Below are 27,824 nucleotides of genomic sequence, written 5' to 3' on the forward strand. Positions count from 1 at the left end.
GTTTTTAGACATGACCACTTGATATTAGGTAATCAATATTCAATATTTGGGACTTATCCCTGAGGAAGACTGATTCATCCTCTCTCAGTGGTCATTACATTCCTGGAGCTCTTCATCTAGGGCGTGGGACCTTGTGAAGTTTCCCTTATCAGCATTGGTATCAGTTGGTACTCTCATATTATTTCGATCTCGTAGCTGCAGCTTCTATGTCGCATATAGATGGTATAATATAACAGCAGATATCCTGGTCCTCTGGTACAGGACCTGGTGTGGGGAAGAAATGAGGAAAAATACAGTTTGTTCATTGTTTTTAGTTGCAACTTAATCTCTCTAACTTACAGTGCAAAGAAAAGACTTTAAAGGAGTCTCTTTGGAAAATGACTTTGTACTGAGTTTTCAATGAAAGAAAAACAGAGAACCCAAAAAGACAGTCTGTTACAGTCTGTTCCCATATGTGGTAGGAACATACACATTGTGAAACAGCTGTGGCGGAGGAGTTTTGCTTTGTTTTTGAGATAGAATTTCACTTTGTGGCCTACATTGACCGACAGCTCATGACTCTCCTCCGTCAGCCTCCGAGTGTTGGCATTCCAAGCCTGCACTAATGCCTACAACGCACAGGCATCTCCATAACATCAGAATGTGGTTATTTTAAGAAAAACTTTGCCGAGTGCAGTGGCACACGCCTGTAATCCCAACACTTAGGGAGGCAGAAGCAGGCAGATTTCTGTGAGTTGGAGGCCAGCCTGGTCTACAAAGTGAGTCCAGGGCAGCCAGGGCTACACAAAGAAACCCTGTCTTAGAAAAGAAAAACAAACAAATGAGCAAACAAAAAAATAATTTATTCTTTTGTTAAAGGACTACTGAGAATGAGATGAATGTGAAACTGAACAAATGTGTTTTAACCAAGTGTTTGACTGAGTATTTGCTTGAATGAATGAAAACCATTACTATTTCTTCTCGAACTAGGATTTAAACAAAAAACAGCAGTTTCCCCAATTTACTGATGTATGCCCAAGAAATTGTGATACAATTTTAAAAAGAAACTATGCCTTTATTACTCACCTCTCATGAACTAACTCTGAAAATTAGCATATATCTCCAGTTCAGAAACACCTTGAAAGAGGCATCTAGTAAAAGGATACATAGTATCTAGTAGGCGGTTATCAATTTATCATTAAAACTTTCCAGTATTTTCAGTTTTATCTGTTATATACCTTCTGCATACTTCAATATAATGAGCTTGCAAGATCTTAAGCAGCTATCTCAAACTCCTGTTCCTGTGACTCCCCTATGGTGATGGTCTCTTATCTGGAGTTGTGATCTAAAATAAAAACTTTCTGTCCTGTTTTTTGTACAAAGAGGCAATATTACATAGGTTTAATGTAGTTCATCTTGTTTAGAGTATTACCAAGAAGTAGATCTGTATTTTCTAAGGTCCTTTATAACAATGAGTGCTTTGCAGAAAATAAGGTGCAGGTTTGCTTGGTACAATTACAGAAGCGAACACAGCTGGAGTCAGTAAGAGAGACCCCAAAGGAGAGAGCCGGCTCCACTTGGCTTCCAGAAGAGGAAATCTTTCTCTGGTGAAAGTTCTAATAGAATCTGGAGCCAATGTGAATCTGAAAGATAATGCAGGTTTGAGTCCTTTTAATTGTTTGTGTTTTTTAATCTGACCTCACTGAAATACTATTTTGTTTCTTTGCCCCCAATTTTGATGCTAGCTGATACTTTGAACTGTATTTTTATACCATAGTTTAATTTGGTGAATAAGATTTGTCACTGTTTCAGCGACTGTCTCCTTTGAAACAGTTCTTACAACTGAGCACATCCAGAAGGATGCAGAGAATGGGGAGTAAAGGGAGCTAGTTAGACTGTGCCGTGGAAGCCTTAGTCCCTCCCCTGACCTGGAGAACATGCAGAAGGTTGCCAGCTTCCTGTCCGGTCTTCTCTCGCTGCTTCCTTTATGTGACTCCCTCTTTTCCTGTTTTTTCTTTCTTATTCTAAACCTGTCCTAAAAATGAATTTTGTGGTATTTGGCTTATAAATAAAATAATCTCATGTAAATAATTAAAGAGGGAAATGCAAAGGTTTACTGAGTCAGATACTGCTTTAAATAGAAATGGAGCAGTGCACATCCGAGATAAGATAGCATCAAACCCACGCTGAAAGGATTAGCATTTGTCCTGTTTCTGTTGGGGCACTTTTTTCCAAAAATGAAGCTCATATGTTTTAGAAGCAATACTTTTGAAATTATTTCTTGTCCAATACTTAGTGCATGTATTTCAGTAGACTTCCTGAGTCCCCTAACACAAGGACCCCTTTAACTATATTACATGGACTTGATAAGTGTGGAACAGCTTTATTATTGTTCTCTTTCTCTCTTTTTCAGGCTGGACACCCCTTCATGAGGCAGCTAGTGAGGGGTTGAGTGATGTAATTATAGAGTTATTAAAAGCTGGTGCAGATGTCAACTGTGAAAATATAGATGGAATTTTGCCTTTACATGGTGCTGTTGCGGGGAATCATTTAAAGGTAATGGTGCTTGACAGGTTAGCTTCCTGTTCTTTCCTTAGGAAAATGAGTGAAAAATGAAGGTATTTTAAACTGAGAACTAAGGAGATATTTATGCTAATAAATTATTTAAAGCCTGCTAAAATTATGAATGAAGAAATAATAGTGTGTGGATTAGAAAATCAGCACATATTTTAATGAATTATTTTTCCATTGTCTATCACATATGTCATAGGTCAAAAGAAAACATCCTGTAAATCTAATTTTATTTTTAACTGTCTAATGTGATTTCTGCAAAGGATCTAATATTAGTGATGAGACGTTGGACAGATACTTCATTTTTTAAGACAGGCTCTTAATGTGCAATTGAGGTTGGCCTCGAACTTAAAGATTGCTTCTGCCCCAACCTCCTGTGTGCCAGGAGGCAGCATGCACCCTCACACCCACCCGAGCAGTTCTTTTCTGACCTAGGTGTTCTCGGTCCTGTGGAGGGAGAAGCATGAAGTGACTGCTGTTTGGAAATTTGTCATCCTCATCACTTACTTTAGTTTTCTCCACCAAGCAGTACCAAGCAGTAAACATGTCACAGGAAATTAAAAGGTCATTGTTTCAATTACACCATTTCAAATACTGACCTTAAGACTCAAAAGTTTTGTTTCTAGGCGGTGGTGGTGGTCGTCGTTGTCGTTGTCGTAGTTGTAGTAAATTTATTATTAATGTGGATGAGTGTTTTGCCTACATTTCATGTGTGTGTACCACATCCATGCAGTACCCTCAGCGGCCAGAAGAGGAATCAAATCCCTTGGAACAGGAGTAACAGACAGTGGTTATCTACCCTGCTTTGTTTGCAGTCTTAACCTGGATCTTCCTTAAGAGCAGCCAGTGGTCTTTACCACTGAGAAGTTGCTCCAGCCCCCAAACTCATCATCATCGTTCTTCTTTCTTTTTCTTCCTCTTCTTTTCTTTTTGACAAATCGTGGAAGAATCTTACTATAACCAAAAGTAACACAGGAGCTGAGGACATGAAAATCCAAGGCAAACATGAGAACCCAAGTTCAATCTTTAGAACCGACATAAGTGAGAACTCAGTGTTGAGGAAGTGGAGTAGGCAGTTCTCAGACTCACTGACCACACAGCCTTGCCCAGCCAGTAAGCACCAGGTTCCACCGAGAGGCCCTGTCTCAAAAACCAAGGTACAGGTTTTAAATGAATGACACCTAAGGGTGACCTCTGGCTTTATATTCACATGTACACATGTTCCCTCACAGTCACCCACACATACACACACACACACACACACACACACACACACACACACGAATATGGACATGGACACAAAATTCTTTGCAACTCTCTTGAGTACTTATTTGTATGTCTATAGCTCTGAGAGCCAAGTAATAATTTTGTAAATTTCCCCATGCTATTTCAGCCTAAGTGTAGCCATATGTTTCTGAGTTTAATATTTATAGAGATAGGAGATGTGAACTAACATTTAAAGTAAGTCCAAGATCAGGAGGCTTCTTTGGGCAGAATTTTTTGGACTTTAAAGTATTTAAAATAACAAAGAATGAACAAATTCTCAAGAACGTATGGTTTTTACAAGATCTAGCTAGATAGCGCAGAGTGCCTTGAAACCTGCTGTGTCCTTGGCTCAGTCAGCCACATGCCAATGGTATTGCATGCCAGGACGCTTTGCTTGTTTTTAAATGCTGGGTATTATGCCATTGCACATGTGTGGGAATATATAGGAGTATGAAAATATGTGTGTGTGTTACTTTCTCATTCACCAGCAAACATCTGCATTCATTCGCATCTCCTTTATAGTGAATAATGTTGGAATGAGCATAGGGGTGCAGAGGCCTCTTTGAGCATTGGCTTTATTCCAGTCATGGGTACGAACAGCAGTGGGATTGATAAAATTATAGATTAGTTTTATCTTAGTTTTCTGAAGATCTCTGTGCTCTCTGTAATTGTTATGATGCAAAATACAGTGCATCGTAACAACAGGGAAACAGTTTATTCAGCAACAGATATACATGACCATGAAACAGAAGCATGGGTTCAGTTTGCCTCAAATAACATGTTCCATCTTGGAAGTAGTTACACTAACTTTTATAGTCACAGAATAAAATCATAAGCCAAAGCATTTACCAAATACAATGCTGGGGACATCAAATTGGTAGGTTGTAACTAAGTGGGGAAAACTGTTACAGGGTTTGTGGTTAGTAGAGATTAGTGGTTGGCTAGGAAAACATTCCAAATGCTTTACCCAGTCTGTCAAAAAGATGCTAGGTCATTGTTAGGTCGTGTGTGTGTGTGTGTGTGTGTGTGTGTGTGTGTGTGTGTGTGTCTGTATGTATGTATGTCTATAACATACTAATAATTTTCCTATGTAATACGCCCCAATGTACAATAAATATATAGTGAAAACAAGTTTTAACTTTTAGAACGGATGTTAGGTCAGACACAGGTGACCAATAGATTTAAAGGGACTAAAGTTAGACTGAAACAGTTTTGTCTCTGGATCTGCAACATTTCACATTCTGCAAATCAGGAAATCTATTGGCCTTATACAATATTCAGCATAGGCATGGCTTTTCCTGGGAACCTCAGTTTACATACTGTAACTCAACTAAAGACTTGGAATTTTTGTTGGTTTTAAATCTATTTTACTTGTGTTCTGGTTTTTGTTATTTACTTCTTTGTGTTAATTTTGGGACTGGTTTGCTTTTTTATTGCTAGTTCCCTGATATGTAAACTTATTTTATTTAAACTACTTTTTAAAACATAATTATTTGTTGCTATACTCTTCCTTACTAGGTCTGTTTTTAGTGTCTTTCTCAATTTTTGGTATTTTTTTAATCTCAATTTTTATATTTCCCATGATATTGCTTCCATTTCCCTATTAATTATTTTGGCACATTGGTTGCTTCAGAAAATTACTGTTTAATTTTTACATATTGTAGATTTTACCGTTGTTTTTTTTTTGTTTTTGTTTTTGTTTTTTTTTTTCCTTTGAGACAGGTCTTACTATATAGCCTTGGCTGGCCTTGAACTCATAGGTCTGCTTCCTGAGTGCTGGGATTAAAAATGTGTGCCACCATTCCTGGCCTTCATTTCCTTTTGTTACTGACTTCTAGTTTCATATTATGGTTGAAAAAAAAGTTCTTGATATGATACCAAAGTTTCTCAATCTTAAATTTCTTAGTGCTATCTTTGTGATCTAATATATTATCTATTCTGGAGAATGTTTTTGTGTTTTAGATAGAAATATGTGTTTTGCTGCCTTGGGCTAGCTGTTTTGTTTATTACTGGCCTATTCGGTCAATTTGATCTAAAGTGTAGGTGAAGTCTGCTGTTCCCTTGTTCATTTTGTAGCCACATGACCTGTTCATTATGGATAATGAGGTGTTAATGTCTACTCTTGTTAGCATGTTGCTGTCAGTTTGCTAATGTTTGTTTTGTGTATGTGCTGTGCTGTTTGTGTTTACATCCACAACTGTAACAGGCTGTTACTCCAACTTTTGCTATAGTGTGTCTCTGTCTTTCTGTCTTTCTTTCTTTCTATTTATTTGTTTGTTACTTCAAATGTAAGTATAGCTGCTCTTATCAAATTTTACTTTTCATTTTTCAGGACTATTGCTATCTCTTCACTTTAAGCCCATGTTATGAAGGCTAAAATTAAAATGAGACTTTTATCTATTTTGCCACTTTATGTCTTTTGTTGAATAATTTGTTCTAAAACCTGCTATTGATAAGTAAGATCTTACTATTGACACTTTTTGTTTCGTTTTGTTTTCTAGCTACTTTGATGTTATTTTTTTTCTTTTCTCTTTATCTGTGCTTTGGTGATTTTATGTAGTGGTATAATTTGATTAGCTTCCTTTTCTTCTTTGTTTTTCTAGAGAGATTCTTGTTCTGTAGCTATTAGGAGCTTAAATAACAACAACAACAATAATCATCATCATCTATTAGGAGCTTAATTAATAATAATAATAACAACAACAACAATAAAGTTTACAGTGATGATGATGATGATGATATGTCAGGTGGTGGCAGCTCATGCCTTTAATCTGTAGGAAGCAGAGGCAGGAGAATCTCTGAGTTCAAGGCCAACATTGTCTACAGAGAGTTCCAAGGACAACTAGGGCTAAACAGAGAAATCTTGTCTCAAAAAACAAAATAAATAAGAAAGATAATATATTCAATTCTCTGTTTTATGATGATGGTGAGTTAATTTTAATCACATAAATTCATAATATCTTACTGACCATGAAAAAGAATGTATGTTTTGAAATGGAAGAAAGCAAACAGAAAGAATTGTTAAAATGATAAACTTACTGGCTACTGTACAAGGGAAAGGCCAGGTAATTATCAAGCCACATAAATAAATTTCAATGTTTTATAGTGGAGAAATCAACTTTTTAGACTATTATCCTGGAAAAAAAAAAAGACCACATTAAAAATATTAATTCTAGTAAGGCAGAGTGGTGGTGCACACCTTTAATCCCAGCACTTGGGAGTCAGAGGGAGGTGGATCGCTGTGAGTTCAAGGCCAGCCTGGTCTATAATGCAAGTCCAGGACAGTCAAGGCTACACAGAGAAACCCTGTCTCAAAAAGCCAATTCCCAGCAACCACATGGTGGCTCACAACCATCTATACTGGGATCTGATGCCTTCTCTGGTTTGCAGGTGCACATGCAGATAGAGCACTCATATACATAAAATAAATAAATCTTTAAAAGATACTAATTATATAATTGGTAATTTTATTGGACAACTGGAGGTTTATTTTTACAGTTACCTAACTTAGTATATAGTCATAATCATATCTCTGTATTAAGGATATGCCTGTGAATCATATAAGAAAGACAGATGGAAGGTTGGGATATCTATGTGGGAATTGTCTAATGCTCTGTTTTTCGCAAGACATTCATATAGGCAGTTCTCTTCCTCAACAATGAAAAAGTATGAATATATATGCAAAGTTTCTGCTTAAGCTGTTTAGAGTGACTAAGACCACAGTATTTTTATTGTAGATAACCTGTTAGCATGTACCGAAAATTAATACTCAAAGAAACACAAAGCACACTGGGGTGTGTGTGTGTAGATGTATGTGCAAGTGAGTGTGCGTGCATATGGAACCCAGAGGTCAACAGCGGGTTTCTTGCTCAATCACTCTCCATCTTAGTTTTGAGACAGGCTCTGTCGGTGGGCACATAGTTTCCTGACTGAACTTAACTGGATGTCAAGAATACCACAGGAGTCTATTACTACCCTCTCTTTTTAAGATTTTATTTATTTTATATGTATTAGTGTTTTGCCTACATGTATGTCTGTGCATCACATACATGTAATGCCCATGGAGGCCAGAAGAGGGCATCAGAGCCTCTAGAACTAGTTACAGGTGGTAGTATATTTTAATCTTTAAAATGTATGTTTTTGGATGTGGGCCTAGCCTCTTAGCAGCTGAACCATCTTTTCAGCTCAGAGAGGTTTTGAGCAAATAAGGTCTGAGAGAATTCATTTCCTGTGTGGTTGCATTAAAAATATTAAAGTATGAGGCTTAATAGATGGCTAAGTGGGTAAGATCACTGACTATGCTTTCCAAAGGACCTGGGTACCCACATGGCAGCTCATAACTGTCTGTTACTCCAGTTCTAGGGGATCCGGTGCCCGCTGAGGGCACTGTATGCACACGATGCATAGACAGCAGAATACTAGTGCACATAAACAATAATATGCAACTACACACACACACACACACACACACACACACACACACTAAAATAAATTTCTAATGTCAGAGTTCTTTGGACAGAAGGAAGATTAAACTACAAGGATATTGAGATTTATAAAAGAATAATTATAAATGTGACAATTATGTAGATTTAAATAATTTTTACTATATAAATATCTTTAAAAGAAAAAATTAGCTGGGCGGTGGTGGCTCATGTCTTTAATCCCAGCACTCGGGAGGCAGAGGCAGCTGGATTGCTGTGAGTTCAAGGACAGCCTGGTCTACAAAGTGAGTCCAGGACAGCTAAGGCTACACAGGGAAACCCTGTCTTGAAAAACCAAAAAAAAAAAAAAAAAAAGAAAGAAAAAGAAAAGAAAAAATTAAACGCTTGGGATAAAATAATATTGTACTGTGGGACTCATGAAATGAAAGATTAAGAGTGGCCAGAATAAATGGGATTTGAGAAATTGAAATATTTTATTGTAAAATTCATGTAATAAATAATTACTTACTGTTTGAAGAGATATGTGACACCTTAACTATATATCATTGAATGAACACCAAGGCATGGTGGTTTCTGATCCCTCACCTAGCTGTTTTGAAAAGATGAGAGCAAGGGGGCCAGAGAGTGCTTGCCACAGCAGCAGGCAGTGGACAGTGCTGCCCTAGTTGGTGTGATGCTTAGTGATCTACCCTCTGCAACGCTGCTATGTGGCTTTGTTTCCCTTCAGACAAGGCCCTATCTCAAAACCACAAGTAAATAAACAAACCCAGACTTGCTAATTACAATTTCCAATGTAAATGATCCAATCATTGACTGTCAGCTTTGTTTAGCTGTAATAAATACTAGAAAAATTATCTTTTTTTAAAATTTTTTTATTGTTAATTTATTCTTGTTACATCTCAATGGTTATCCCATCCCTTGTGTCCTGAAAAATTATCTTAATAAGGAGAAAACTTTTATTTTGGCTCATGGTATCCGAGATTTTAGTCTGTAGTTGGCTGGCCCTATTGCTTTAGGCCTGTGGTATATAGAAAAGTGGCAGAAAGCACTTGGTTAAACAAAGCAAAAGAGAGGAAGAGACAGGTTGCATATGCTCCCAGTGACTGAAAGACTTTCAGAAAACATCCAAAATTTAAACCATTGCACCACATTAGTTAAATGTAGTGTGAAAGTAGCTTTCTTCAATTATAAAGACACAAATGGCATCAAAGCAAAATTATAGAAAAGATATATACACTCCACAAATAATGAAAGAAGTCATGGCTCTGGCTACATGTGGCAAAGTAAATTTCAAAGTAAGTAATACCACTAGAATATAGACATTTCATGATAAACAATTTACCAGGAAGACATTACAGTTCAGAAAGCACAGGACACAGTAATTAAATTGCAAGTACATGAGGAAAACACAATAGCATTGAAATAAATGGGTTAAAAAAATCCACAGTCATAGCTAGAAGCTGCAATTCTTTTAATAATAGAAGCTGCAATTCTTTTAATAAATGATCTGGCTAAAGAGATTTTGAACACTTCAACTTAGTTATCTATTTTATTTTTTTCTGAAGATGTCATTTTGACATCTTTTGGGGTGTTGATAGAAGATTTACTAATACAAACCATAGACTTAAACCATGAAGTTACTTTTAATAAATTTAAAAGACTTTAAATCATGTAAAGTATATTCTCTAGCCAAAATAGAATGTAAATGTGTATTAATGACTTCTCTATTGCTGTGATAAAACACCATGGCCCAAAAGAACTTCAGAGGAGAAAAGGTTTATTTAGGCTTCTGGTTCCCAAGGGACATAGTCCATCACTGTAGGGAAGGCATGGTGGCAGGAACAGAAATCTAGCTGCACACTTGTAATCCACATAGGAAGCTGACAGAAGAACGGGAGGAGGGGCGAGGCTGTAAACCCTGGAAGCCCCTGTCCCCACTCAGCTACTTCCTCCAGCAAAGCTCTACCTCCTAATGGTACCAACCACCTGGGGACCAGGTGCTCAAATCCAGAGCCTGTTTGTCACTCAGACCACCACAAATCTTAATAAAAGTTGTCTGGAATTGTTTAACTATTTAGGAATTTAAGCATAGGCTTCTAAATAACCTATAGTTCACAGAAGAAATCACAAAGGAAATTGTAAAATAGTTTACTGACTTAATAGAATATATAAAAATGACAGGATATAACTAAAGCAGTTGTTAAAGGTAGATATGGAGCTTATTTGTTTATGACCATGAACTCTGGATTCTCCTGTCTTTACCTCACAGGTGTGTTCTATCCTGCTCAGTTTATCTTGTGTGCTAATTACTGCTTGCTGTCTCTGTGACCCACCTTGCCTAAGAACCTAACCTGTTTGACCAGTAAAAGGCCATCACACCTGGGCAGGGCAAATGGGATAGGCATGGCTACATTCCGGGGCTTGGGGAGACAGACAGAATCTGGGGAAGAAGAGAGACCGGAGGAGAAGGGAGAAGAAGGAAGGCCACCACCATGGGTTAGGTAAAGGAGAAGCACATGGCCGGTGTGGATTGAGATTTTGGCCCAGATGAAGAACATTAGCAAGTATATGGGATTATGGATGGGAGGTTACTTGATAGAAATTATTAGAACCAGATGGCATACCTGCCCCACTATGGCCAGTAGTTTAGGGGATTAATATCTGCCCTGCCCCAGGTTATAACTAAGGCTATTTAAAAATATAACAGGTGTCTGTGTCTTGATTGATTGCTAGCTGGTTAGAAAATACTGCCATAATAATAATAACGGGCCTAATAATAAACATTATTAGGTCATACTGGTAAAATAACTGCAACAATGGGGTATTGAATCCAGAGTTTCATGCATGATAAAGGAATGTCCAACAAATAGAGTTACATATCCAGGCCTATGAAATCAAGACCTTTAAATTTTTATAACTTCAAATTTTACATTAGCAAGAAGAAAAAAACCTTGAGTGGCTTTAGATTCCTCTTAAATAAACTCTAAAAACAACAAAAAGACCAAAGTAAATAAAGATAATAGAATTAGTGAAACACGAAACAATAAAATTAACAAAAGAAAAGTTTATTTTCTGAGAAAATTGACAAAATTTCTTATTTTTCGTTGTGAGCCTAACCTTTAATGGCTAAGCCATCTCTCTAGCCCAGAAAAATTAACAAAATTTCTGAGTTTTTCTGGCCAGATTTTAAACATGACAGACTTGTTAGTAAGGGACTATTGTTAAAATCTTAGTTATTTTGGGTCTAAGGTTTTGTGAGTGGGTTAGTGACTTTCTTACTAACTGGGAGTCCTATCTGGCTACAGATCTCCTGTTGCTAGGAGTCTCAGCTAGGGCGACCCCCATACACTCTCAGGACCCCACTCCACTCCATCCGAAATCTGTAGCTTGTCCCAGAGATGCCCCTCATTTCTGTTCTCCCAGCCCTCTCCCTCTCTGCTCTCCCCACATCTGATCCCACCTCACCCCATTTCCCCTCTTTTCCATCCAGTTCCCTCCCTCCAACCACTTCCGATGTCTGTTTTATTTCACCTTCTTAGTTAGAGTCAGATTCTCCCTTGTGTTCCTTTTGTTATTAGCTTCTTTGGGTCTGTGGATTGAATCATGATTATCCTATACTTTATGGCTAATACCCACTTATAAGTGAGTACATAACGTGCATGTCTTTCCGAGCTACCTCACTCAGAATGATCTTTTCTAGTTTCATCCATTTGCCTATAAATTGCATGATGTCTTTGTTTTCAGTAGCTGAGTGGTAAATACACCACAGTTTCTTTAGCCATTCGCCCTTTGAGGGACATCTAGGTTGATTCCAGTTTCTGACTATAATACTGCTGTGAACATACTTGACCAAGTGTCCTTGTGGTATTGTAGAGCCTCTTCTGGATATATGCCCAGGAGTGGTGTGTATATATATATATATATATATATATATATATATATATATATATATATATATATATATATATGGGTCTTGTAGAACTATTCCCAATATTTCCGAGAGAGCTCCAGTGTGATTTCCAAAGTGGTTGTACAAGTTTGCACTCCCACCAGTAATAAAGTAGTGTTCCCCTTACCTCACACCCAGAATTTTTCCTGCCTATAACATGTGCAGGGATGAAGATGGAACAGAGATTGAGGGAATGACCAACAGATGACTGGCCCAACTTGAGACTCACCCCATGGGAGAGAGACAACCCTGACAATGATAATGACGCTCTGCTATGCTTGCAGACAGGAGCCTAGCATAACTGTCTTCCTAGAGGCTTCACCCAGCAGCTGATGGAAACAGATACAGAGACCCACAGCCAAACAATAGACGGAGCTCGGAAGTCTTATGGAAGAGTTGGGGGAAGGATACCACAGAAGACCTGTTGGCATACTTTTAAACAACTATTTTTATTTTGGGTTCTTTAAGTCTCTTTCTCCCTACTCCACCCCAGTCCCTTCCAACACCCCAACACCAGGTTGGGGAGGGAAGGTTAGTGGGGAGAGCGGGTGTAGTTTTCCATCTGTTTAGGGTCATCGGGTTCCTTGGGGCTAGTCCAATCTTCATTTCAGTATATCTTTGACTTCTTGTCACACTGCATCAGCAGCAGCCAGGAACAGCAAGGGGAAAACACCAGGAGCTCTTTCTTCTTTCTTGAGCCCCAGTCTCTCCTTGGAGCTGGCTTTTATCCCCACTGACAAAGACCACACCCCCTCACGAGGCGGTTCACAGCTGACAGACATCAGGAGGCAATTATCAGCTGTGGACAAACTGGAGCAGCCCCCATATCCCACACCTGAGATTAAAACAAAAACATGTTTACGTATAAACCAAAACTTCTACAGCAAAGATCTGTAGAGTAAACTAACCTAGGTCTATGGGGGCTCACAGAGACACAACCACCAACCAAAGAGCATGCATGTATGGGCTGGACATAGGCCCCCAACACATACGTAGCAGATGAGTAGCTTGGTCCTCTTATGGGTCCACTCACAATTGCAGTGGGTCCTGTCTCTGACTCTGTTGCCTGCCTTTGGGTCTCTTTTCTCCAGCTAGACTTGTCTGTCCTCAGTGGGAGAGGATGCACTTAGTCCTGCTGTGAATTGATGTGCCCATTGCGGGAGGCTCCCCTTCTCTGAGAAGGAGAGGGGGAAGTAGGAAGGAGGAGTGAGGGTGGGACTAAGGAGAGAGGGAAGGGGACTGTGATCAGGATGTAAAGTGAATACATTAATTAATAGAAAAAATCAAATTACCAAAACTTACACAACAAAACCTGAAATAATCCTTATAACTCCACCTCTGGAAAAAATTGTTTAGAAAAAAAAAAATACCTCACAGTAGAGGTTTTAGGTTCAGGTAGCTTCACTTCCTCAGTTGGAGGGAGAAATGAAACCAGCTTTAGTAGACAAACTATTCCAGAAAAAGTAAACACTTCCCAACAGATTTTACAAGGCTAGTGTGATTTTCACACTAAACCAGACAACAGGCAAAGGAATTGTAAGTAAATAGAAAAGCAGATTAACATGTCTTAAGAGATATTACACACATGCAACATGCTACTTCTACTGTGTACTCCAAGGAATCTTAAATCAGCTTGCTATAAAGACAAGTATACATGTTTATTGAAGTACTGGTCAGTATAAGAAACCAGCCAGCATACCCATCAGCAGAGGAATAGAAAGTATGGTATATATGTTCAATGGAATGTTATTCAACTGTAAAGAAGAATAAATTTATGTTGTCTATAAAGAAATAGAAATTGCCATACTTAGACTGCATCTTTTATGTCATATATAGAGTCTAGATTTAATATATGTTTGCATGCATATACATGAGTGTGTTTACATACATGTAATATTTGTATACATATACAATAGCAAAAAACGTAGAAGTCCAAGATAGGGAAAGAAGACTTGTAAAGAGAAGAAGAAGGAACAGGGAAAGTAATGAGGAAGAAAGAAAAATAATCACATTTTCTCTTATGTGCAGAATCTAGATTTAATTATATGTATATGGGGACTGTTGGGGGAAGGGAGAAGGAAACCAGACAGAGGAGAAGGGATGAGGAAGGGCAGTGGTGTGTGTGTATCTGTGTAAGAGCAAAGTACAATAATATATATTCATGAAAATTTCATAATGAAACCCATTATTTTGTATTCTAACTTAAAATTTTAATTTAAAAATCTTTAAATTTGGAAAGCAATAAAATAACAAGCCTAATGAACAATAACTTATCTGAAACTATAATAGATATACCAAAAATTAAAACCTGATTTTAATAAGGAAATATCACTTATAAAAAGCAATTCTATGTTAAATACAGTAAGTTATAATTAAATAAACTTAAGCTAATAAAAAGACATATTTGGAAAACTTGTTAAAATATTATATTGAATCTAGAAATTTATACAACTATAACATGACCAAATGGAGTTTATGTCAGGAATGTGAGATTAGTCTGTGTTTGAATGTCAATGTCATTTACCAAATTAACAGACTGAAAACATAAAAAAAAAAAAAAATGCCTGATTATTTACAAAGATGTACAATGTTCATGGCTTAGAAGGCTTACTATTGCTTGTATTTTCTTACTAAGTTTGCATGTAGTTTAACATAGAAATTGATAAACTGGTTTTGAAATCTATATGGAAGTGAAAAGAGCTTGAAATAGTTGGGATACTTTTGAAAATAGGTAGATAGTTCATTGCCATCTATAGAGTGTAGATACTTACTCTATATTTGTAACAATTAAGAAATCTAATTTATCTCAACATTAGCACCACTGAATGTTTCTCTGTCATGGAGTGCTACTATACCTAAACAGGATGTTTAACAGCATTGCTGATCTCTACCTACTCAATGCCAATAGCATGCACAACCTCCATTTGTGTTAACCAAAGTATCTCCAGACATGCTGGAAAACATCCTGCTCAATACATTCTGTGGGGGAAAAACACCCCAATTAAGAACCACTGTGTTTTATATACAGATCAGTTGGACAGAAAACAGCATGTAGAAATAGACCCACAAATATGTTCAGTTGATTTTTCCCTTTTTATTAAATATTTTTTAATTTTTAACATATACATTTATATTACTACACATATATACAATAAACTACCTACATCAAGAAGAACCATGAAACAATCAGGAATTATATAAATGTTACATTCTTAGTATTTTGGCTATTTGTATTTGGCAGCCTTGAAGAAAACATCTTTCCTATCTTGGTGTGTCTAAAATTCTGAATGTAAACCAGTATCTATCATATCTCATCATTATCAACTTAAAACATTTATCTAGACCTAAGAACATCTTAACCCCAAAACCACTAAGCTTAATTGTAAAACTAAACTATCTGGTCTTCAACCCCATCAGAGACTTGAGAAGGAATAAAATTAATTACCTGAGTATACATGGGGTGCAGATTAGCAGTTTCCCAAATGAGAGGATGACAGAGACATCTTGCTACCTGAGCAGTCACCCAAAACTCTCTATAACATTGCCATCAACTTTAGCCTTCTAGCCCAATATGTCTGACAGACATATTTGTGCGGCAGGAACCTATTGAGGACTTGCTTCCCCTGTCTTGGCAGAGGTTGACTGTCAACTCTGCCTGCATCCAAGCTTGCCCTTTTTAAAGGCAGAATCCTGTCGGTGGTAGAAACGAGGACATTTTGCCCACTGGCTTGTTTGCCACATTTGAAGCCATCTCAAAACCGAAGAATGGAAAATAAAGGAACGGAGAGACATCCCTGAGTCCAACCTTCTTTTCTCTCTAAGTAAGACCAATAATAACTTATAACCACCTCCCATTGAAAATAACCCTCTATAGTTCCAGAAAGCAACCAAAAACCTACCCAACCCCCTTAAAGGAAATGGGCATCATTCTCTTAAGGTTTCTTCCATCTGATTTGGTATGAATAATACCTGTGTAGGGGCCCAAATAAAATCTGGGAAATTGTTAAACAAGCTAGAAATAGCATTTGTGGTCCAGTTTCTAAATGTTGAGAAATTCCAGGCTTAATTAGAGTCCTGTGTGGCACAGTCTGAAATGCTGGACCAGTTGGGATTGGAAGCTTTCTTCGAAGGTGTCTGTCTTAATCTGATGAGGCACAGCAACTGAAGCACTTGGTGTTGGAACATGAAGGATGCAGGATGTCAGTGTCCAGCATACTGAGAGGAATGAATTCTGTCAGGTCTGATCCAATGTCGGTGTCCTGTTCTTTTGTTCTGATATGGTCAGCTGATTTTTGACAGTGATATTTGTCTATCTGAAAAATCACAAAATTTCCTTCTAAGAGGTTGTTTTAATTAACTCTTTCAGGTCTATGGTCTATTTTAAGTTAACATGAGAGCAGATGTGTAGACATAACTATGAAAACTTACCTCCCAGGCAGCTGAGATACTCCTAGAACATGGAGCAAACCCTAATCAGAAAGATGAGAAACAGAGGACTGCTTTGGAGGAAGCAGATGATGATAAAATGAAAGAACTACTAAAATCTTACGGTGCTACTGAGAGCAATGATGGAGATGAGAGTAACTCTGCAGCTACTGGTATGCATGTCAACATTACTTTCTATTTATATAAGTGTACCTCTCTGCTCAGCAAAATAAAATCTTCAGATATATAGTATAATGTTACTTCCTTAACTTGGGGTTGGTGTTTCCCTCTGCTCATTAAACTCTTAAAAATACATCATTTATTTTTAGAAATTGGTATTCTAAAATTTGATTTAGGGACTCAAGAGATAGCAGTGAAAAGAACTGGGTGCTTTTCCAGAGGACCAGGTTCAATTTCCATCACTCACATGGTGGCTCACTACCACCTCTAATTCCGTTCCAGGGTTTCTGGTGCTCTCTTCTGGCCTCTGCAGACACTGCATATACAGGGCACAGTGACATGTGTAGGATAAAAATAAATAAATTTCAAAATAAATAAAATTTACAGATCCTTTCCCACCCTCCTTTTTAATTTTTTAGTGCAAAGGATGTTTTTATTAATATCGTCATAGATTATATATAAAATTTAAATTTGTGTACAAGTCTCCCGTGAGGGGCAGTGCAGCTAAGCATTTGCCTAAAGCCTGAATCTTTGAGTCCTTTGGAAGATGAGTCCCTGGGGTCATGAAGTCTTCTGTGGCCCATTGAATGTTTACATTTCTTGTTACTGGTCTTCCAGAAACCACCTGTTTGGATGTCTGTGAAACTTGCTAGGGGTTGTGCACTTCTGTATCCTTACACATTATTATTCAGGAAGACACCAGCTGGCCATTGAACACAAAGCCTAACAAAACAGAACCCTATAGAATACCATTTGTTCATTTTAGAGTTGTTTGGCTGACTGGCTGCAGATTGTAGCCTGTACACCAAGGGAAAGTGCCAGCACATATTGGTTACAAGGGGAGAGACCCAAATCCAAATTGGGTTCTACAGAATGTGTACTACTATTGCACTATCATAAAGCTAAAAAAAAAAAAAAAACCTGCAAATCAAAATATTGAACAAAAGATAATGGACAACTATTAACATTTTTATTACCCAGAGTGTATAAGCTGGTGCTATTCAATTCTGGGAGAAATTGGAGATTTAGAAACTAGTAGGTGGTTGCTGAGGATTCAAGGGTAAATAGAACCTTAGTGTAGGAAAGAGAAAGTCAGTGAAGAACCCTGTGGATACAGGGAAGGCGTGAGTGCTAGAGGCATAGGGCAGATGAATTCGATGTGTGTGCTGTGTGAGCGACAGAGAGAAAGGAGCAGTAGAGTATTTGAATGAAAGGCAGATTTATCCTGTTGTCAAACCTTACAGATTTGAAATTATTCCTTCCATAGGTATGCTTTTATCTTCCACAGTTCCCATCTTCAGGACCTGGAGGTCATCAGTCATCAGGCCTAGGCATTGCACATGCCGAGGAACTAGAGGAGAGCCTCTATTCCTAAGTAACTGAAGTGGAACACACAGCATCTGTTAATCACACATTAGTCTCCCTGCCTTTGTTTTGAGATAGAGACATAATTGAAACCAAGCTGCTAACTTACTTGAGGCTGGGCTGGAAAGGGGTGACATTATTTTGAAGTTCTTGCAGCTAAGATTTCATTTTTTAAAAATGCATAGATTCCTGAATTTATTAGATTCATAGTAAAATAAATATTTCAAGAAGATGTATAGGTAGGCAAAAGTTTATCAAATACTTCTGCAATAGTTTCCACTTTACAAAGTGTTGAAAGAGAATTGTATTTTTCCTTTTCCTCGTAACTGAACCTTGACTCAGAAGAAACTCAGGAATGTTTCTGTTCTTGCTGTGGAGCATGTAGGAGTGAGGCAACATATTTTCCCTAGCATGTACCATGCTCATTACCAGGGGCAAATGAGTTTCTGATGTGATTGGTTAAAACCAAAAATATTCAGTATGTAATCATTAGTGATCTAGATCACATGCAGGTCGGGGTCAGGACTGCTGAAACTCTTCTCTTTTTAGGAGCCCACTGAGTTTTCTCTCCCTTTCTGCAGCCATACCTGAAGGTTCAGCTCCTGTAACTTGACCATGCTTAGCATTCTAGGGAGTCTTGGCATTTGGAGATATTGGGACTCGTGTGTCTACTGTTCCTTGAATATATGTTTCATTAGTCAGATGCCCAGAGGAATGAGGAACATAGAACAGATGGTAATACGAGCAAAAGGAACCCAAAATAGGAAGAGAGCCTGCAAAAGCACTGCAGAGCAAATGGTCAAAGTAGTTACGAGTGCTGATTTGGATTCAGATAACATCTAGTTTCAGTAATTAACTGTGTGGTATTGGAAATGTTTCTGAACTTCTTTGAAATTTCACTTCTTATAATAATATTTGCAACAAACTACCTACTTCAAGGGGTTTATGTGAATATTAGGATATTAAATAATTTGATCTGCCAGGAAATAGTCTAGTATATGATATGTGCTCATAAAATGTTGTCATAGTTAATAACAGTGAGAAGCTACCTGCATTAAGACAATAATTGTAGTCTTAATTTCTTTTACATCCTTTTCACAATTAAAGCTGATAGAGGAAAACAACACTAAAAACACTCTCATTTTCTAACTTTATTTTTTAAAGTAAAAATTCCTGCTGTCCGGCCAAAAAGATATAAGCAGTGTATTGGTGATGATGACAAAACGATTGGTTCTCCTTCCCCCTTACATAAAGCAAAGAGAAGTGAAAGCCTTCCTGCGGTAAGTGACATTGAAGCACGTTCATTCTTCAGCCTGGAAAACAGCCAGACATTGGATGGTGACAGCGGTCTTTCCATTTTTAAGGACATGGGTTGAATGTGAGTTTTTCATGATGATGTCAGTTGAACAGAGTAAGTTGAGAAGATAATGCTGTGTGATTAACTCTTAGTTGTCTGCACTGACTAGCTGACATTAGCTGCTGTCCTTTCCACCCAGCTTGGGTCATTTGACACTCCTACTATCCTGTGTGTCTTTGTTCACTCCCCAAACTGTCTAAGATATGTATGTAGTTCATAGATAGAAGACAAGAGTGTTTCCTGTCTTAACTGCCTTGAGTCTCATATACAATGTTAGAGTTTGTGGGGAAACCATTATATAAAGGTGATATTTGCAAAAATTAGCCTCACTAATGCTTAATAAATTACATTTACATATAAATAGATTGATTCGATAAATTACGTTTTTAGTTTAAAACTACTGTGCGTTAGACACAGACTTAAGTAAGGTACCATCTTCAGTGTTATTTTAAATATGTCTTGGTCTGTTGTGTTGAAGAATGAGTACTCTACAATGTAAGCAAGATAGGAGGGTTGGCATGGAGGTAGTCATCTTTCCTGTAACCTAAAGTAGAGGGCTAGCCTGGCCACAACCTTAGGCCTTCTGTTGGCTTTTGTAGTCATAAGCAGTTCACCATGTGAAGAGATAGGCCTTCTGTTTTTTGTTTATTTGTTTTTCAATTTCTTAATTTATAGTTTTTATGATGTATTTAATAAGTGACAACACAAAGATTGCTTTACCATGTCTAGTAAGACAGCTTACCAGGTAAAGGCGCTCGCACCAAGCCTGAAAACCAAAGTTCCATTCCTAGAATCCAGTTAGTAGGAGGAGAAAACAAACTTCCAAAATTTGTCTTCTATCTTCCAGGCATGTGTGTGTGCACGCACATGTGTCACACACAAATTAAATAGATAAATAAATAAGTGTAAATGTTGTGTAGGCTTTGACACATAACTAAAATAATAAATATATACTGAAAATTTATGAAAAGATAGGTAGTATTAGTTAGTCCATCAGTCATCATTTATTGCATGACAATTATGTATGCAGGATTTTGGAAAGCATACACAAAAATAAAAAGTCATGTTCTTGCTCATAAAACCTGATGAGGAAATATTTTGTAAAAGACATTATGTGGCTCTAAAAGTATTAATTTACCAAAATATGTCAGTATGGATTATGTTAGGCAGAGGTTTTATGTTTGAGATGGATTTTATAGAACAATAAGAACCAGTATTTACTGAGCTCTTAGTTTATACTGGTGCTGTTCTTAACATTTTGCATGAATATATCCTCTCTTAGCTCAGGTAGAAGAGTAAAAGTAACTTCCTGCAGCTAGTTAACTAGGAAGAAGTGGAGCCAGGAACTCTGCCTCTGGAGCCCCCTTCATGGCTCTTAAAAGAATGAATGGGAACTGGGAGTGCATTCCGGGCAGGAAAATTAGTATTGTCAGAGGCACAAAATAGTAGAGTTACATCCCCTTGGTGTGCCTTTTGAGACTAGTGTTTCTTATATCTAGGGTTTTCTCTGGAATTTTAATAATGTACACTGAGCAGGGCAGAGTGGCACACACCTGTGATCCCAGCACTCAGGGAGGCAGAGGCGGGCGGATCTCTGTGAGTTCCAGGCCAGCCTGGTCTTCAAAGTAAGTCCAGAACAGCCAAGGCTTTACAAGAAACTCTATCTCAAAAAGAAATAATAAATAATGTGCAGTGATAGTGATGCAGCCTTAAAGTGAACTTGTTGCATGTGTGATCATGAAGTATATGTTAGGTTTTTCCCTTGTCCCATCTCTACAATTTCAAATGAAGTCAGAAGTTACAATTCTTTGTATGGTTACTCTTTTCTTCTGTTTTTCAGCAGCTCCACTACATAAAGCAAGGTGTATCTAAATTTATTTTTATATGTCTTCAACATTCATTCAATTAAAGTTACATAAAACATGAGTGTATTTTGAGACCAAGGAGAGAAGAGCTTTTAAGCTGCATATTACTTGTATTTATCAGACTGTTCCTATGCACATCTTCCCTCCTTATGATGGAATTCCTAACATTTTTCTCTGGCAGCATCAGACTATCAGTGCCATTCTACAAGATATAGAAGAAAAACAAGAAAATTTATTAAAGTTTGAAATAAGAAACTCTGAAGATGCAGGTAAATATGTACTTCTTATTTCAAAGTTCATAATAGCTGAAACTGTGAAGTGTAAAGTGTGTGTGTGTGTGTGTGTGTGTGTGTGTGTGTGTGTGTGTTTAGGCAATCATAGACCATGACGTGTGGAGCTCAGAAAACATAGATCCAGGATGCCTTTATCCTCTCTCATGGTCAGCATACTGTGGCTAGAAGGCTTTTTTTAATTAAAGAGGACTTAGTGGAATAGTCTTTGAAACTTTGAAGAAAAATTAAGTGCTTGGAAAAAAGGAGAATGATAGAACATTGATCTTTAATTAAACAACAATGTTTCCAATCTGGTGGATAAACTGTCTTTTTCTAAAGACTAGAAATAAAGTTGCTTCCCATATTGATAGAAGTGGTCATTATTTTCTTTTCAGAGATCATGTTCTTTGTTCTAGAAATGATAAAAGTGACATATGGATGGCATGCATCATTTACATCTATAAATTCTGAATCTCTTGCCCTGTGTTTTCACCATATATGGCTTACTCTAAGACTGCTTGGGAATGCCTTGCTTTGTGAGGTTGATATATGTTTGAAAAGTAGTATCAAAAAAGACCAAATTATAGTGGGTAACATTTTATTTAAGGAAAACAAATACTTAATCATTTTAGCCAAAATAGTGAGCTTTAGTTTCAGTGAGGGACTGTGTCTCAAAAAATAAGGTGGAAGCCAATGAGATGCCTCAGTGCTCGCTGCACAGATCTGACGACCTGAATCCCATGTGATGTCTACGTGGCTGTGTATGTTGCATGTATCTCTACACATAGACCCTGTATACATCATGCATACACATCACCACCACATATAAGACAGACAAGAAGGAAAGAAAGCTGATCACAGAGATAGATCAGGCGAGTCCCAGCTCCTAGAGGATCAAACAGTGGGGTAGCAGATTCAGAATTTAAGATAGACTGTTCTTTCTTAGTACAGTGTTCTTATCTGAATACCTTGGGGTATTTCATTAAGATGATATAATTAAATAAGCTTTGATTTAAGTATCTGGACCACTTGTATTGGAAAGTATGCTGGGAACAATGAGGGCTTAAGTCCCATTTTAAAAAGTAAGTGGCAATAAGTCTAAATTCTGGTGAATAGGTTCAGTGCTTGCCACTCTTCAGTTAGCTGACCTTTTCTCTTATCACTGTGTTTCTAGAACAATACATTGAAAAGATGTCAGAGATAAAAGAAGTTATGAACAATATACTTGCTCAACAGAAAACAGAAAGGGACGATCTAGCTAAAAAATACAGGTGAGTGGAGAGAACTTACTCATTTAAATCATTATGCTGAGTTTAGATTTGAAAGTTTCCCATAGGCCCACGTGTTAAAAGCTTAGCTTTCAGCTTGGTGCTGTTGGGAGGTGCTGGGAACATTAAGGTAGGACCCAGTAGGAAGTTTTCTATAAACCAGAAGAGTATATGAACCCTAGTCCTCCCTTCTCCTTTGCTTCTTGACCATGAAGTAAACAGTGTTGTTTTGTTGCACACTCTTGCAGTAATCCGTGGTCTCACTGCAGGTTAAGAGCAGTAAACTGGCAATGACTGAAACCTCCAAAGGTGTGACCCCAAATGAAATTCAGGGACCTGGTACAGTCACTACAAACTGGGTGGTATTAGTTAGGCCAGGTGTTCTCTCTGAGTGCTGCACAAAACTGACAGTATCCTTTCTATTCCTAGTTTCTAGCTTTTGAGAAACCTCCTCACCGATTTCCATAGTGCTTGCACCAGTTTTCACTCTCAAGATTAGTGCGTCAGGCTTCCGCGTTCTCTGCTTCTTCTCCTGTATTCATTGTCAGTTTTGAAGCTCATTATTCTGACTAAGATGAGATGGAATCTCACAGTAGCTTTAATTTGCATTCCATGATAGCTAATGAGACTGAACATTTTTTAAAATGTTTATTGGCCATTTGTCTTTCTTCTGTCGACAGAATTCTCAGTTCCAACACATAGCACATTTTAAAAACTGGATATTTTTTCTTTTTCTCCTTTTTTAGTACCCTCCCCCGACCCAAGACAGGGTTTCCCTGTGTAGCTCTAGCTGTTCTGGAACTCACTCTCTTGAACTCAGAGATCTGCCTGCCTCTGCCTCCCAAGTGCTGGGATTAAAGGTGTGTGCCACCACTGCCAGGCTCTGGGTTGTTTTCTTGATGCTTGGTTTATTTAATCCTTGCATATTATAGAAGTAATCCTCTGTTGGATGTATAGATGTCAAATATTTCTCTTATTCTATGGGTAGCCTCTTCAGTTAGTTTCTTGCTGGATAGAAGGTTTTGAATTTTATGAGCTTTCATTTGTCACTTGTTGGCTGTATTCCCTGAGGGTCTGCTGTCCTTTTTAAACAGTCTTTTGTTCCTGTGTTTTGTAGGGCACTCCCTACCTTTTCTCTAGCAGTTTCAGAGTTTTATGTTGAGGTCTTTGACAAATGTGGAGGTGATTTTTGTTCAGAGTGAGAGTTGGGTATCTAGATCCATTCTTCTACACACAGACACCCGACCTTTCCAACACCCTTTATTGAACATGCTGTCTTTCCTCCGTGTGTATTTTTAGCATCATTGGCAAAGGTGCTGTGACTGAAGAACATGGGGCTTCTGAAAATGATTCTGGTCGTGTATCCTACAGACACATTTCTTTCTACATGTGATGACTAGCTTTGTCAAGTTGGCACAGTGTAGATTCAGCTGAGGAGAAAGCCTCAGTAAGGAACTGTCTAGTTTAGGTTAGCCTATGCACATGTCTGTGAGGGCCTGTCTTGACTGTTCACTGATGTAGGAAGACCAAGCCTAGTGTGGCCAGCGCCATTTTACAGGACGAGCCCTAGACTGCATAAAAGAGGACAAAGCTAATGCATAGCAAGGAAGGCAGACAACATGGGCACATGCACTTCTCTCCGCTCGTCACTATGGATGTGGTGCAACCAGCTCTTGCTGCTGAGTTCCCTGCAATGATGGACTGTGCTTTGGAATTGTAAGCCAGAATTGTGGGAATTGTGTTGCCCTTTGTCTTGTTTTTTGTCATAGAAACAGAGCACTAAGCTACTGAAATTTTCACTGATTTAATGTCATTTTTATTAGCATGTGAATTAAGTTTTATTGTTTCATTTTTTTCTTTAGTCTTCTTTTAATACTCTGACCACAGCCTCCTCTCCTTTTCCTCCTCCCAGTGTCCTCCTCCCCAAAATCCACTCTTATTCTATTTCCTTTCAGTAAAGAACAGGCCTCCCAGGGATAACAACCAAACACAGTATAACAAGTAGCAATGAGACTAGGCATAAAGCCTCCTATCAAGGCTGGGTGAGGCAACCCACTAGAAGGAAAAGGGTCCCACGAGCAGGCAAAAGAGTCAGAGACATCCCCATTCTCATCAAATAAAATTTGTTTTACTTTTCTTTTTCCCTGTATTTCTCCTCAATATCTCCTTCTCCCTTTGTGCCTTTCCACTCCCTTTCAGCTTTCATCTCACATGTAACATTTAGCCTCCATCCCACTGCATTGTTTATATTCAGATTGACTATATTAATTTTTTGTTATCACAACTGTCATTCAGTGTTGATTAATCAGTTAATTAATTTTGTGGTTTTATATTCTAATTCCTAAGGGTCATTAAGGAACTGTATAATGCTAATATTGGTGATCTATTTCTTGTGCTTTTTTGATAAAACATTCTTTAGCTTCTTCTTCTTTGGGAATATTTAAAAGTTAGTTTCTTATAACTTACCTACAAATGTCCTCTTTATTTACGTTCAAATTTTTAAAATATTTTATTTATTCTTTTGCCTTATAACTATTTGGCATCTATTTTGTGCCCACCTTTTCTGAACTTACCTAAAAATCAGCTCTTAAAGCTTTATTTATAATCTCTAGTCTTCATTCTTTTGTATATGTCACACTAGCTTAATTGCTTTTAGCCATGTATATAAGTACCTTCTTGTGGAATTAATCATATGAAATATCTGATTTCAATTTTTCTGGAGAATTTTTTCATGCAATATATTTTGATCATGTTTTTCTCCTACCTCAATTCTTTCCAGATCCTACCCACCCAACTTTATGTGCTTTCTCTCTCAAGTGCCCTTAAAAAACTCAAAAACCAAGAAACATACACACACAAATGGAAATCAGAATAAACAAGTAAAAGACTATAAGACAAAAAAGAAAATACCCAAACAGAGCAAAATATGACAAAACATCTACAAAAATATCATTGAATTAATTTTATGTTGACAAACTACTCCCAGGCTTGGGGTCTGCCCTGAATTGTGGTTAATATGCCTACTGAAACTTCATTGGCAAAACTGATTTTTCCCCCAAGGGGTATTAGTTGTAGATAGCTTCTTGGCTCAGGGTGGGAGCTCCTGTCAGCTTCCCCCTCACAGTGCTGGACCCCATCTATCTTGAACCTGTATGAGTCCTATGCATGTGGCCATAGTCTTTGTAAATTCTCTGCAGGACTAAGTACTCCAAAGTTTCTTATTCTCTGCATTGCATATTTGTGGGTCTGTGCATTAGCTTTCAGCTGCTATAAGAAGAAGCTTCTCTGATGAGGGCTGAGTGAGGGACTGATCTATGAGTATAGAAGTATGTTGTTAGGCATCATTTTATCACTCGGCTCCTTTAGCAGAATAATAGTGTTGGGTTTTCCTCTAGGCCCATGGCCTATCTAGGGTCAGGTTGTTGGTCACTTTAGCAGTGTCAGGTGTGGGTTCCATTCTCATGGAATGGACCGTAAATCCAATCTGAACGTTGTTGGTTACGCCCATAGTATTTGTGCCACTTTTGCACCATTATATCTTACAAGCAGGTCACTGTTGTAGGTTTCAGGGATTGTAGCCGAGAGACACAGATTCTCCTCGGGTAGTGTGCATAGTACCTTCCAATACCATGAAGAATAGTCCATAGGGGATGAAGCTTTGATTTAGGTACCAGTCCAACTTCTTCATGTTCCTTGACATAAGTAATCGATGTCCTCAACATTAGGGGCTTAATTCAAGTTGTAGAGAGAAAACAATAGCCTTGACAATAGCGTGTGATGTTTGGGGGGCTCCCTAGGGCTTTGTTGGCCAATGACTCAAGTCATTAGCTCATTCCTGGCACTAGAGGTTTTACTGCAAGACTCTGATTGGCAGAGTCTATACTGGGAAGCAACAAATGAGAGAGACGGAGACCAGGTCGATGCAAAAGCTAGAGGCTTTAATGTTCCAGCGCGCTGGGGTCCACCTGTACACCGGAGTCAGGTGACCCCAAACAGAAGAATTTTAGGGTTTTTATATTCTTAGGCTGGGCAGATTTTGGTCACAGTTCCTGGAGGGGAGGGACAGGTGAGGCTGTGGAAACTTCACAGTTCCTTAGGCAGGTTGGGTGGAGACTGAGTCTCCAGGGAGGTTATTTTATCTCAGATAATCGCTCCGGTGGAGTTTCTGGAAACTGCTAGCAGGTCAAGTTTAAGGCAGTGCATGGTCATTCCCGGAACACAAGGAAGAAGTGAAGTCACTTGGAGAACAGGTTCTTACAGAACATTCACGGACCACAGCATTAATTGCAGAATATAGATTAAATATAGAATATGGCATTAATTTTGCCCCTATATTACTTAATGGCATAAGATGTCTAATTGAGGTATTGCAGCCCCCATTCTTTGGTAAATTCCTTTGTTTATATATACACTTTAGGAAACTTCTACAGTAGTATTTTCTATATGGATTTTCAAATGGCTTTTAGTTAGTTGTGCCTCCCCATATTCCCTCCCTTATTCTTCTCTTCCATTCTCCTCCCCATTTAATCCTCTTATTCTAGTTTCCCATTTGTCTCTCCATAGCAATATGTTGTTTCCTCTCCCTTGGAAAATTCTCTTCTTAGCCCTAGCTCTTTACTAGGTACCCCGTCTCTGTGGTTATTTGGATTGTAGAACACATATTATCAAAGGCCTGGAAGATCATATCCACATATAAGAGAAAACGTACAATATTTATCTTTTAGTATCTGCATTACTTCACTCATAATGATTTTTTTCTAGCTCCATCCATTTACCTGCAAATTTAATAATTCGTTTTTCTTAACAGTTGAATACTATTCTATTGTGTAATGTACCATAGCCTCATTAATCATCCTTCACTTGATGGAAATCTAGGCTCTTTCTA

General features: G+C 37.9%; 1 protein-coding gene across 1 annotated transcript in view; it reads left to right on the forward strand.

Moving 5' to 3' along the window:
- The window catches only part of Ankrd31 (ankyrin repeat domain 31), a 140,384-nt gene that overhangs the window by 80,767 nt on the left and 31,793 nt on the right, over positions 1-27,824 (forward strand). The window contains exons 15-20 of the mRNA XM_051172275.1: positions 1,501-1,638; positions 2,393-2,535; positions 16,643-16,805; positions 19,342-19,457; positions 21,581-21,668; positions 22,846-22,942. Coding sequence (XP_051028232.1) covers positions 1,501-1,638; positions 2,393-2,535; positions 16,643-16,805; positions 19,342-19,457; positions 21,581-21,668; positions 22,846-22,942 — 745 coding nt within the window. The remainder of the gene's footprint in view (positions 1-1,500; positions 1,639-2,392; positions 2,536-16,642; positions 16,806-19,341; positions 19,458-21,580; positions 21,669-22,845; positions 22,943-27,824) is intronic.

The sequence above is a fragment of the Acomys russatus genome, chromosome 30 (genome assembly GCF_903995435.1).
Source record: "Acomys russatus chromosome 30, mAcoRus1.1, whole genome shotgun sequence".
Classification (NCBI taxonomy): domain Eukaryota; kingdom Metazoa; phylum Chordata; class Mammalia; order Rodentia; family Muridae; genus Acomys; species Acomys russatus.